The 12039-nt window shown below is 47.3% G+C and overlaps 1 protein-coding gene and 1 non-coding gene across 3 annotated transcripts in view; both read right to left on the minus strand.

The window, feature by feature from the left end:
- The window catches only part of CEP295 (centrosomal protein 295), a 125273-nt gene that overhangs the window by 1393 nt on the left and 111841 nt on the right, over window positions 1–12039 (minus strand). Inside the window, exons 17-24 of one of the 2 annotated variants that reach the window (XM_038762101.1) lie at window positions 11128–11305; window positions 10824–10970; window positions 8327–8539; window positions 4723–4811; window positions 4033–4183; window positions 2616–2767; window positions 1899–2097; window positions 56–675 (exon numbers count right to left, since the gene is read on the minus strand). In XM_038762101.1, the coding sequence (XP_038618029.1) occupies window positions 56–675; window positions 1899–2097; window positions 2616–2767; window positions 4033–4183; window positions 4723–4811; window positions 8327–8539; window positions 10824–10970; window positions 11128–11305 (1749 nt within the window). Of the gene's footprint in view, window positions 1–55; window positions 676–1898; window positions 2098–2615; window positions 2792–4032; window positions 4184–4722; window positions 4812–8326; window positions 8540–10823; window positions 10971–11127; window positions 11306–12039 lie in introns of both variants that reach the window. The other variant, XM_038762100.1, reaches the window with a different exon arrangement.
- On the minus strand, window positions 4461–4540 carry LOC119941681. The gene has a single exon (XR_005455269.1). It is a non-coding gene; the product is annotated as a small nucleolar RNA U2-19 (small nucleolar RNA).

Consider the following 12039-nt stretch of genomic DNA (forward strand, 5'->3'; position numbering starts at 1 on the left):
AGTAAGCGCTCAATAAATACGATTGATGATGATGATGAGCAGAAACCTCACTCACCCACACAGGCACGGGGCTCTTGAGAGACCACGGAGCTGGGGGAGGAGGCAGCGGAGTGGGTAGCAAACTCTCTCGGCGGACACCGAATAGGATTGCCGTGGCTGGGCTTTCCAAACTCGTTTCAACCTGTTGAGGCTCGGCTCGTAGGGTCCGATCCAGGTTTCCTGTCTCCAGGGTTTCCTCCGGAATATCGGGCCAACCCTGAACGCCTCCACTCTCTCCCGACTCGCTGCCAGTAGGGGCCTTGGGGCTGCCGTCCATTTCGTCTGCCTTCCCGTCCGGCAATTCCGTAAAACTCCCAAAGCCCGTCATCAGATCGTCGCTCGGAGCCAGCTCATCTGGTGGGCTGCGGAGCGCAGTCAGCCGACCGAACCCACTTGGCTTTTCAGATGAATTGAGGTTCAGGCGCTGCAGTTTTTCCACGGAGACCCGGAGGTCAAAATTTCCGTCATTCCTGGATAACTCCTCGTACTGCTCTGCGAGGCGGGATTCTCGGTTCTCAGGCTCCACTTGTGAAGATACTTTTGATGCTGTGCTTTCTGCTTTGGACCCGGTGCCGCTCTGGCTCTCCTCACTTGAAGTACATTCTGGCAAAAGGGGGTGAAAAGAGTCCTTGGTACCTGTTGAATTTTTTTTTTTTAAAAAGCACAATAAACAATCAACCAAAACAAAACCAGTTCACAGCACAGCAACATGCATGTACTCGGAGTAGCAGGGCAATGCAAGAAATCACAAACGTAAGGACTGTGCAGGTAAATACAAGAAATATTCTTAAACTGTCATTACACTATAGGGCGGCTGAAGCCAGGCAGGCATCCCCACTAATAAGGATACTGGTACTTGTTACGGCGCTTACTATGTGCCAGCCACTGTTCTAAGCGCCGGGTTAGACAGACGAATCAGGTTGGACACAGTACCAGTCCCACACGGGGATCACAACTTTAATCCCCATTTTACAGATGAGGAAACTGAGGCCCAGAGAAGTTAAGTGACTTGCCAAAGGTTACACAGCAGACAAGTGGCTGGGATGACAAGCCAGGTCCTTCGGACTCCTGTGGTCTGTCCACTAGGTCATGCCACTTCCCTACGTTATACTGTACTTCCCAAGCGCTTAGCACAGTGCTCTGCACACAGTAAGCGCTCAATAAATACGACTGACAATGAATGAATGAATTATAGTCACACTCATTCAGCTCCTCTGCAGTTACTTCTGGTCCCCAGAAGGCAAAGCAATCACATCACCATGGACCTCTCCAGCAGTTTCTAAGTGGCTGGGGAAACAATTCATATATACTAAAGTGAAAAATCAATCAATCGACCAATGGTATTTATTGAGTGTTTCTATAATAATCATGTTGGTATTTGTTAAGCGCTTACTACGTGCCAAGCACTGTTCAAAGCGCTGGGGTAGATACAAGGCAATAAGGTTGTCCCACATGGGGCTCATCATCATCATCATCAATCGTATTTATTGAGCGCTTACCATGTGCAGAGCACTGTACTAAGCGCTTGGGAAGTACAAATTGGCAAGTTTTAATCCCCACTTTACAGAGGAGGGAACGGAGGCCCAGAGAAGTGAAGTGACTTGCCCAAAGTCACACAGCTGACAAGTGGCGGAGCCGGGATTAAAACCCACAACATCTGACTCCCAAGCCCGGGCTCTTTCCACTAAGCCACGCACAGCACTTGGAGAGTATAATTCGGCAGAAATAGCAGAAACGCTCCCTCGCCATAACGCTCTTCCAAAAACGCTGTATCGTGTCACATCTCAAAGTGGTATTTGACTCCACCAGGACAAGGCTTAGACTAGATTCTGACCGGACTTATCTAAGACCATACCTACCCAGGATATTTTCCGTGGACAATCTCTCGGGCAGGGATGCGGCAGACAAAGTCGGAACGTCCCTCTGCTGCTTGGAGTGCTGAGACGGATGATGTATTTTTAGAAAAGCATTTAGTCTTGGTCCTCTTAACTCTGAACTGGAGGGGGGAGTTTCAGATACTCCAGCAGTGTTTACGCTTCCAGGGGAACAATCTGAACTCTGGGGGGGAAAAAGAGAGAACCACTGTTACTGATGAAAAGGCAGGAATCATCATCATCAATCGTATTTATTGAGCGCTTACTATGTGCAGAGCACTGTACTAAGCGCTTGGGAAGTACAAATTGGCAACATATAGAGACAGTCCCTACCCAACAGTGGGCTCACAGTCTAAAAGGGTGGGCTCCCAACCTCATGATCATTGCCCTCCTTTACATTAACCACCCACTGATCAATTCTTTCATCAGAAATGAATGGTACATAGTTCATTCTCTTGTATAAGAACAATCTTCTTTAATGTAGGCCTGGTTTGCAAGCCCTCCTGAACGAGGCATTTTTGTTCCTTCTTCAATTTTAGCTTGGCTTAAAAATTCTTTACCCTGCATGTCTACTTATACGCCCGAGTTGTTACTGCTCATCCGAAAAAACAGCAGCAGCAGCAAGGTTTCTGTTCTATTTATAGTCGGTTCTCAAATGGATTCCCTACCTACGAACTACGTTCTACAGAAATTTTTAAATACCTTGCTTGGGTCTTTGGTGTCCTGAGAGATCCCAGAATGAGACAGAGATGGGACACTGGAGTCAGACTTTGGTTCCAGGGGCTGAAAGAGCTGACGATGCAAGCTCGGGAAGTTTTGCTCCAAGTCCAAGAGGTCGAGTCCACCGGCTACATCTTTAAAGACAACCCCACTGCACACTAAGTGAAAATGAATCAATGGCATTTATGGAACGTTTACTGTGCACAGAAGACTGAGAGAGAGTACAATACAATTAAGTTGGTCGGTATATTCACTGCTCACAACGAGCTTACGGTCTAGATGGTGAGATGCAGCCTATCAGAATCCTTTAGAAAAATCTCTCATTCAAATACCAATTCATAATAATAATAATAATAATAATGGCATTTACTAAGTGCGTACTACGTGCAAAGCACTGTTCTAAGCGCTGGAGCACAATAGGATAACTCTGAGCTTCTTTGGCAACAAAGTTGGAAGGCAACCATCCAAGGCTGGCCATATCCTCAACAACCAGAACCTGTGCCAATATATTTATTTTATTCTGGGCATGGGACCGGGAATCTAAAGTACCTGGGTTCTAATCCCGATTCAGCCACATGTCTGCTGTGTGACCCTGGGCAAGTCACTTAACTTCTATGGGCCTCAGTTACCTCATCTGTAAAGTGGGGATTAATGCTGTGAGCCCCATGTGGAAGAGGGGCTGTGTCCAGCCTGATTACCTTGTGTTCCCTGCTAACAACAATCTAGAAGGTGAGACAGTCATTAAGATAAGTTATGGGTATATACGTAAGTGCTGTGGGGCTGCCTCCTAGTTAATAAAGAGATCACTGGAGAATCCTCTCCTCTCCCTGGTGAGAGAGTGACCAAAAAAATGAGAGAGAGACTGTGTGTATATGTGTGCGTAAGGGGTGAGAGGGTGGGACAGGGGAATGGGAAAATGTGGCTTCATCACTTTACTGTTTTATCACCTCCAGTTTACAGATCAATCGTATTTGAGTGCTTACTGTGCGGAGGACACTGAACTAAGCACTTGGGAAAGTAATTGCAACCCTAAACTAATCCCAGCACTGTGGAAAACATACTTTGAAGATGGGGAAAGTGGGTCTGTTCGTTATAAAGTGGGGAGGGAGTTCCATGCCAGAGGGAGGATGTGAGCAAGAGAAAGGGATCGAGGTACAGCAAACTGCTGTTAGAAGAGTGAAGTGTGTAGGCTTGAGTTGTATTGGGAGTTGAGCGGGGTTAGGTAAGAGGGGCAGAGTTTACTGAGTGCTTTAAGGCATTTTTGAGGAGTGGGGAAGATGTGTGCAGAGCAATTTTTTTTAAGGAAAATGATCCAGGCAGCAGAATGAAGGATTGGTTAGTTTGGGGAGAGGCTGGAGGCAGGGAGGTGAGTGTTTTGGGACTCTCTGAATGTCCTTACCAGTAGTTAGAGGGCTCAAATCAACCTCTTCTTCATGAGAAAAAAAGCTCCCGGTGGAAATTGAAGTGGACGACAACTGATCAGACGATCGTTCGTGAGCCTCGGCCTGGAGCGTAGATAGTCTACTTGACCAGGCTCGGGAAAGTATTACCTAAGATAAAGGGGACACTTGACACACGGTTCCACAGAAGAGCAAACCCCGAACGATGTTTGTTCATTAGGATTCTGAGCTCAGATCAAGTGTAGAAACCTTCACGGTGTAAGGTCAGCAGAGAGCAAGTGTTCATCATTGCTCAGAACTACCACCACACACTACACACACACACAAACACACAAACACACACCCACCCCTCTTCCAAATCCAGACATTCTCAGACTCATTCTCTCATGCTGTCTCTCACACTCACTTCCTAGTCTATCTCATTGCTTCCCAGAACTATAGTGATCATGCACCACGTAGACCAGATGGCCTCTGATGCTCAGATTTGGCCATTTTTCATCACCGATCCCCCGTAATGACAGTGGATCTCAGAGGACTAGGAGACAAATGTTCCAAAACCTCCTGCTACAGGGAGAGCAAGTTAGGTAAAAAAAGAAAAATTGGCCAGACAAAGAAAGAAAAATGCTGGCGCTCCCAAACTAGAGGCTCATTTATCTGTGAGTTGCAGTGAATTTATAGGCGGTACTCACGTTATCATCTGGACTAAGTGCTCTCTTCCCAACATCAGGTGCACAGGTTGGCGGTTCCTGACTCTCAACAATGTAATCCTTGGCCTGAACTGAACAGTCAGGAAAAGTCAAGTTAAAACCCAAACAGAAAACAAGCAGAAAATCACTCAAGCCCTCGGCACTAGCTGGCAACAATAAGCCGTTTCCTATTTCTCAAAAAGCCCACTGATTTTACATCTCTGCTTTATCTTTAGCCAAAGCTTTTCTGCTTCATCCTCTCGTTTTTAAAGCAGCATTTTCACACAGAATTAGGAAGAAGTAGAATTTTCACAACTGCCACAGTTGTGGCACGGAGTGTCGTCAAGGGTCCATCTGCCACAGTTGAGGTTGAACAAAAAAATAAATAAATGTACAACAGAGGCACACAATCCTAAAAGCGGGTAAGAGCTGGGATGCTATTATTAGTGTGGTGAACAGATGCTGCCTCATTGAAGAAATTCATACTTAATCCCTTGACCTGGGAGACTAGTCTGGGGATTCAAAAGCTCTGAAAAGAAACGGCACCCAGATTTCAGACGGCTTTCGCATCGAGGTTGACCTCGCGTCTGAGATGTCTTCTGTGAGTAATTTTAAATGTAATCATTCTTTCTTTCTTCTTCTTTTAAAACCACTCTTTTTAAATGTAATCACATGTATATATGTATATACGTTTGTACGGATTTATTACTTCTTTTATTTATCTTGTACATATCTATTCTATTTATTTTATTTTGTTAGTATGTTTGGTTTTGCTCTGTCTCCCCCTTCTAGACTGTGAGCCCACTGGTGGGTAGGGACTGTCTCTATATGTTGCCAACTTGTACTTCCCAAGTGCTTAGTACAGTGCTCTGCACACAGTAAGCGCTCAATAAATACAACTGATTGATTGATTAGCCCGCAAACACTCCAAGGGCAGAGAGAGGATCTTATTTGCCTTTACAACATGGGGCGTAACAGCACGGGCTGGTGAGCACTTAATACTCCCTGGCTTCACGCTGGGATGGCATTACGCGAAACGGCAATGCCAAAGTGAATCAAGGCAAAGCAGACCCCTTATTCGGTGAACAAAAAGAGGATTCACTCCCCATTCCAACAAGCTGAGCCAAACCCAGCTCGCATCCTAAACGGCGATCTAACAGTCATTAATAGTCACATCTCTTTCGAGTCCGCCGCCCCAGGCTGGCCCTGGCTGTAGGACAGTCGGTCTGGCCAGAGTTTGGCGGGGGGCTTGGGTCCGGCCTTGGATGGATGAACAGAGACACACCTCCTATGGTTTGCTCAGCTGCTGTTAGGGGTGTTGGGGTGGGAGAGCATACCGCTTCGGGAGCTCCAAGGAGGCTCAGGGCCACCTGTGCCTGAGTGGGCTGCCTGGTCAGCGCCGGCTGGGAGGGAACAGAAAGGACCGGCCTCTGCTGACCCTTCCCGAAGCCCGAGACGACTCACAACTTAACCACCGTGCTTATCTGGCTCCGTATCTCCGTATCTGCTTATCTGCTTCGTAGGCTCGCCTGTCCCGCCATCGACCCCCGGGCCTGGAATGCCCTCCCTCTGCCCATCCGCCAAGCTAGCTCTCTTCCTCCCTTCAAGGCCCTGCTGAGAGCTCACCTCCTCCAGGAGGCCTTCCCAGACTGAGCCTCTTCCTTCCTCTCCCCCTCTCCATCCCCCCATCTTACCTCCTTCCCTTCCCCACAGCACCTGTATATATGGTTGTACGTATTTATTACTCTATTTATTTATTTTACTTGTACATATCTATCCTATTTATTTTATTTTGTTAGTGTGTTTGGTTTTGTTCTCTGTCTCCCCCTTTTAGACTGTGAGCCCACTGTTGGGTAGGGACTGTCTCTATGTGTTGCCAATTTGTGCTTCCCAAGCGCTTAGTACAGTGCTCTGCACATAGTAAGCGCTCAATAAATACGATTGATGATGATGATGAAGTCAAGTTTGGCCAAGATCCCCCACCTCCCCGCCGCTCACCTCAGGGGCAAACCGGGGCATTCTGAACAGCAGCCTAGCATTGCTCACACTAAAAAGGCTGGCTTCTCTGTTCCTTTTCTCGGCACGGTGGCCCCTCCACCATGACAAAATCAGGATTCCAGCCAGGCAATCCCGGCGATATGTTGGAAGCCCCGAGGAAAACGCCGTGAGGGAAAAGGCTGGCATTCCTGCCGCAAAACAAACCTTTCCGGGTTACCTGTAAATTCCAATTATCCACGCTGGCCAACTGTATGCTGGATCAAGTCTAATGAGTCAAGAACCTGTGTTTGTCTTAAGTGTTGGCACCCTGAGAGACTCACTTCTCCTCCAGACAGAAGCCCATGGATTACGTCCGTGGCTAAAGCCCCTTTCTCTGAAAACCGGTTTACACATTTACAGAGACTGCACTCTCAAGCGGGCCGGAGAAAAAGCAAGCATCCCGACTGAGACCCACTTCCCAGCTGGGTTTAATCAGCACGGCTCCCAGCCGGGGACTTGTTAGCCACATCAGGTGCCGCTGCGACAAAAAACCCTTAAGGCAGAAAAACTTATTTTTATCATTTTTGAAGCATTACCACCTTTAGGGTGTTTCGGCACTTGAGAAGCGGGAGGTTGACTCATAGCTCTTTCCCCCTGGTAACCCTACCCTGGGGAGGAGGGAGAAAAGAAGGCTAAGAATGGTTTTTGGACAGCACTATTTCTAACTGACTTTTTAATCGGGTCAGAGTCGGGTTTTTCAGGCACATCTCTGCTCTGCCGTGAAGAATATATTAGGGATTCTAGCAGAGTTTGAAGGAAGTCGTTATGCTCCTGTTAAAAATAGACATGCAGGGGCCAATGACACACACAGACACGCATTACTAGCTGGCATTCTCAAAGCCCTAGTTTTTTCAAGCCTCTGGCTATACACAGGTAGATTAGATGAGCCTCTGGCTTCATCAGGGATATTGGGCTCCAAAAGATCCCACATCCATGACCCGACCAGCTTCTGCAACGTGCCAGAAAACCCTCAAGGGCATTTACCCTCTTCCTTCCAACCCTCCGATTGTGTTGAGCGAACGTTTCCAACAGGATAGCAGATCTGGAGTCTTTGGCTTGAGAGGAGAAGTTTAAGGGCAGGGAAGCGAAGACTACGTGCTACTAAACAAATCCACATTGCACGCACCTACGCTCATGTACTTCACCTTACAAGCAAGTAATGAAAATCATTACACGGTCCAAGCTTCGAAAGCCTAGTTTCCCCATGAAATATTTTAATTTGGTTTCACCATCAATCGTATTTATTGAGCACTTACTATGTGCAGAGCACTGTACTAAGCGCTTGAAATAAAGAGGGTTCAGGGGTTTCGACAGCAAGTCCACTGCTTCATGGGGGATATGATACCGATGGATCGGAGAAGCTGGTCATTCACGTGAACACTTGCCAGAGACAAGTCAGAGAAAAAAAATACATGCTGCCTTGCACTTAATAATGGACTTTTGGTCCTGAATGAGTACAGCTCCCAAAAGACACCTACGCCTTCACATTTAACGAGTGCGCAGTCGATTGTGACAATTTAAAATAAAGGGAAATGATTGTCCCCCCCCCCCCAAAACAATTTATTCTCACCTGATTCAGCATAACCAGCACTGAGTATCTGCCTCAGACACTGCATGAATGGACTTGACTGGCCACTTTCTGGTGGGCTCCCCTGTCCACTCTGCTCTTGGCTGGGTGACCTGGTGGCGTTTCTCTCATCGGGAGTAGTTTCGGTGGGTTTGCTAGACTCGAAGGCACCTAAAACCGATTCAAAAGACGCTTCTTCGACAGAATCGCTCTCTCCTGAAAGAAGAAAAGTGTTTAGTCTTTATTCCCTTAAACTTGAAGATCAATCAATCATACTTTTTGAGCACTTACCAGGTACTAAGCGCTTGGGAGAGCGCGATATAACAGAGTTGGTAGCCATGTCCCTTGCCCACTTCCCACTTGTCCTAATAATCCTCATCTGTAAAATAGGGGATTAAATCCAATCCCACCTATTTAATAATAATAATGACATTTATTAAGCGCTTACTATGTGCAAAGCACTGTTCTAAGCGCTGGGGAGGACACAAGCTGATCAGGTTGTCCCAAGGGGGGCTCACAGTCTTAATCCCGATTATACAGATGAGGTAACTGAGGCCCAGAGAAGTAGAGAAGCAGCGTGGCTCAGTGGGAAAAGCATGGGCTTTGGAGTCAGAGGTCATGGGTTCGAAGCCCGGCTCCACCACAAGTCTGCTGTGTGACCTTGGGCAAGTCACTTAACTTCTCTGAGCCTCAGTGACCTCATCTGTAAAAAGGGGGATTAAGACTGTGAGCCCCACGTGGGACAACTTGATCACACTGTATCCCCCCCAGCGCTTAGAACAGTGCTTTGCACACAGTAAGCGCTTAACAAATGCCATCATTATTATTATTATTTAGACTGTGAATTCCATGTGGACCCAACCGGAAGAACTTGTATCTACATCAGTGCTTAGTCTGCAAGTGCTTAACAGGTGTTATTATCATTACCGGTAATAATAATAACATTCACAGTCTCTTTGCTCACCTACATCTTGCGACGTGTCTGGTGGAGAGCATTAGACATCTGCAAGGTAGGAATCCAGCAAAACTATTGGGAGAACTCCCTGACCATTAATAATGGAACAGTCAACCCAATTCTGCACGTCCCTGCTGCAATAATAATAATAATGGTATTTCCCAAACACGATTCAATCACATTAGTCAAGAATGGGAGAACTAAAAGAGCACACAAGGAATGGACTTTCTAAGTGTAGGGAGGACGCCTCTAACTTTATTGGTAATGCACAGCTGCTTCTTTAAGCAGACACGCTGTCACCACTGGAGTCTACTTTAATTCAAGAAATAGCAGATGCCCTGTATTTTCATAAGTCACCATACTGAGATTAATTAATCGAGTCTCCGCAGTCAAAATGAAGGGAGGGAGGTTGGTGGCATCGGTGTTGACCGCAAGGCTGTGAATCCAGGACAGCTATTGTCGACGACGGGGAACTGTGAGTTCGGAGTGCGCTAATGTGCAAGGAACGTGGTTGGAAAGTCCCAATCAACCAATGGTTTTTACTGAGCGCTTCTGTGTGCAGGCCACTTTACTGAGCGTTTGGGAGAGTACAATACAACAGTTGGTAGACATGTTCCCTGACCACCGAGAGTTTACAGTCCACATTCTGAACATACATCCCGATGCCAAGGGGCAAGAGTCACTTGCGCAGGTCCACCCACACTCACAAACCTATGGAGAAGGGGCAGAGAGGGGAATAAAAAGAACCTAATCAACCAACTCCCATTCTCCCTCTGTTCTGCTGCTTGCTAAAATGTGGAGCGGACAGGACCGGGGGAAGGGATGCCCATGGGAGAGACAGGGTGACACACCAGCAGGCAAAATCTCCAGTTGCTCAGGTTTCTGTGAGGCTTAGTGAAAGCACAACATCTTGGTTAATGGAACGGCACCCTGAAGCCTTAGGGAACAAGGATACATTATAAAAATCAATATGCTTCATAAAACGACTATTTAAAGATGAGATACCTTAGAAAACTACCTATGTCCAGAGCATGTAAATGGTCATGAGCTATTCCTCTAGAAAGGCTAAAAACTGCCATTCCCATTTTGCAGACAGGATGGCCTGGTGCTACCACTCTGAAAAGGCATTTGGAGGGGGAAAAAAAAGGGTGCAGGGAACTCTGAAAAGGAAAGGTTAACTCATTTGCTTCTGACAAAGTCTAAAATGAAATAGAGGAGGGAGTGAGGAAAAAGGCTCCCAGAGGAATTTAAACTCAGGATTTCCTGGATTCCAATCTTGGACCCTATCTGAATCTCCCCTGCCATTATTGCAGGTTGGGGGAGGTACAGTGCCGTACGTGAGGAAACACCCCAGCCCACCCCCACCTTAGCATTTCAAAATGAGATCACCCTCTGATGCAGAAGAGCAGGTATGAACACGAGGAGGCAAGATGCAGAAATGAGAATAAGGCTACACACGGCAGGGTGGAAGAAGAGTACAAACCGGGAAAGAAAAAAAACCCAGTATTCAATTCCTAAAAGCGCATTTGATTGGATGGTCTTTACCTGCTGCGGAAACCCTGCCGCTCCTTGGCGATTCCACCTCTTGGATGGCACTGAGTTCGTGCTGCTCTAAAGCCAGGCCGAGTTTAACTCTTGCCAAAGGTGGTTTCGAAGGCCTCCACCCTCTGCCCAGGATCCTTGGAAGCTCACCTGCCAAGCCAAAGATAATGTTATGCCCAACTACACCCTGTACAACACCAGCTATGAAGCTGCCAACCAACTAATATGAATTAAGGGGGGCAGGAGGCGACTATAATTGAAAATAATCAGCGGTCTAATTATAATAAAATGTGACAAATGGCCTCACCGGTTTGCTCAGCTGGATTGACGTTTTCCGAAAGCAATTTACTCTCATTGTTCTTGTTCTTATCTGCATGATTAACCTCTTCCTGGTAATTACGCTCTACATCTTTGAAGAAAGACGACAGGCTGAACTGCTGTGCCTTCTGTGTTTCTATTCTATTCCCCTGTGCTGCTCTTCTTGCCTCGAAAACAAAAACCATTTGAAGATTCACACACTTTCCGCAACGGTGAGTTTCAATTTCAACCATCTCCCATAAACATACACCTGTCAGTTACAGTCCCAGAGCAGAAGAGGAAGGCTACGGTGCCTTCCAATTCTGAGATGGAGGAAACTCGTTTCCAAAGACGGCAGAAAAGGCCTTCGGAGCCTGCCCGCCCACCATCCAACCCGGGCCCCCCCAGGTTGGCCAAGATTAAGGCCGGGAGTTAGGGGCGGATGGGAAAAATCGGTTTCAGCGATTGGCCTGTCAGTCCAAGAGTTTATGTTTTGGGAAATAAATATAAATAAATAAATAGGTCGAGCCTTGAGCCAGGCAAGGAGATCTGGGGCAAAAAACGGCCCAGAGAAATCGATTCCCACATGCCACTCACAGTGGCCCGGACTGCAAATCGGGGAGGGTGGTGAGTAGGTAGGTGGGCGCTGAAACCAGTGCAGAGGTATTCAGGAATGGCCACTTTTGTGGCCAACGTGATTTCAGCACAGTGCTGGTGTGGTACTGTGGAGCTGTGACCTGGCAGGTGGTTGTCAAGGTGGCCACAACGGCTGTCCCCGTGAGCAGGCTATTAATGCTGGACAAATCCACCTCGTGAACTCCCTAAGTGGTGCTCGGACTTCCAAAACCCCGGACACTGCTGACCCAGCCCCAGCAGGTTCTCCCTTACTCCTGGGTGCCTCACAGCCCCACCACTGTGGACG

Source organism: Tachyglossus aculeatus, chromosome 20, assembly GCF_015852505.1.
Source record: "Tachyglossus aculeatus isolate mTacAcu1 chromosome 20, mTacAcu1.pri, whole genome shotgun sequence".
Classification (NCBI taxonomy): Eukaryota; Metazoa; Chordata; class Mammalia; order Monotremata; family Tachyglossidae; genus Tachyglossus; species Tachyglossus aculeatus.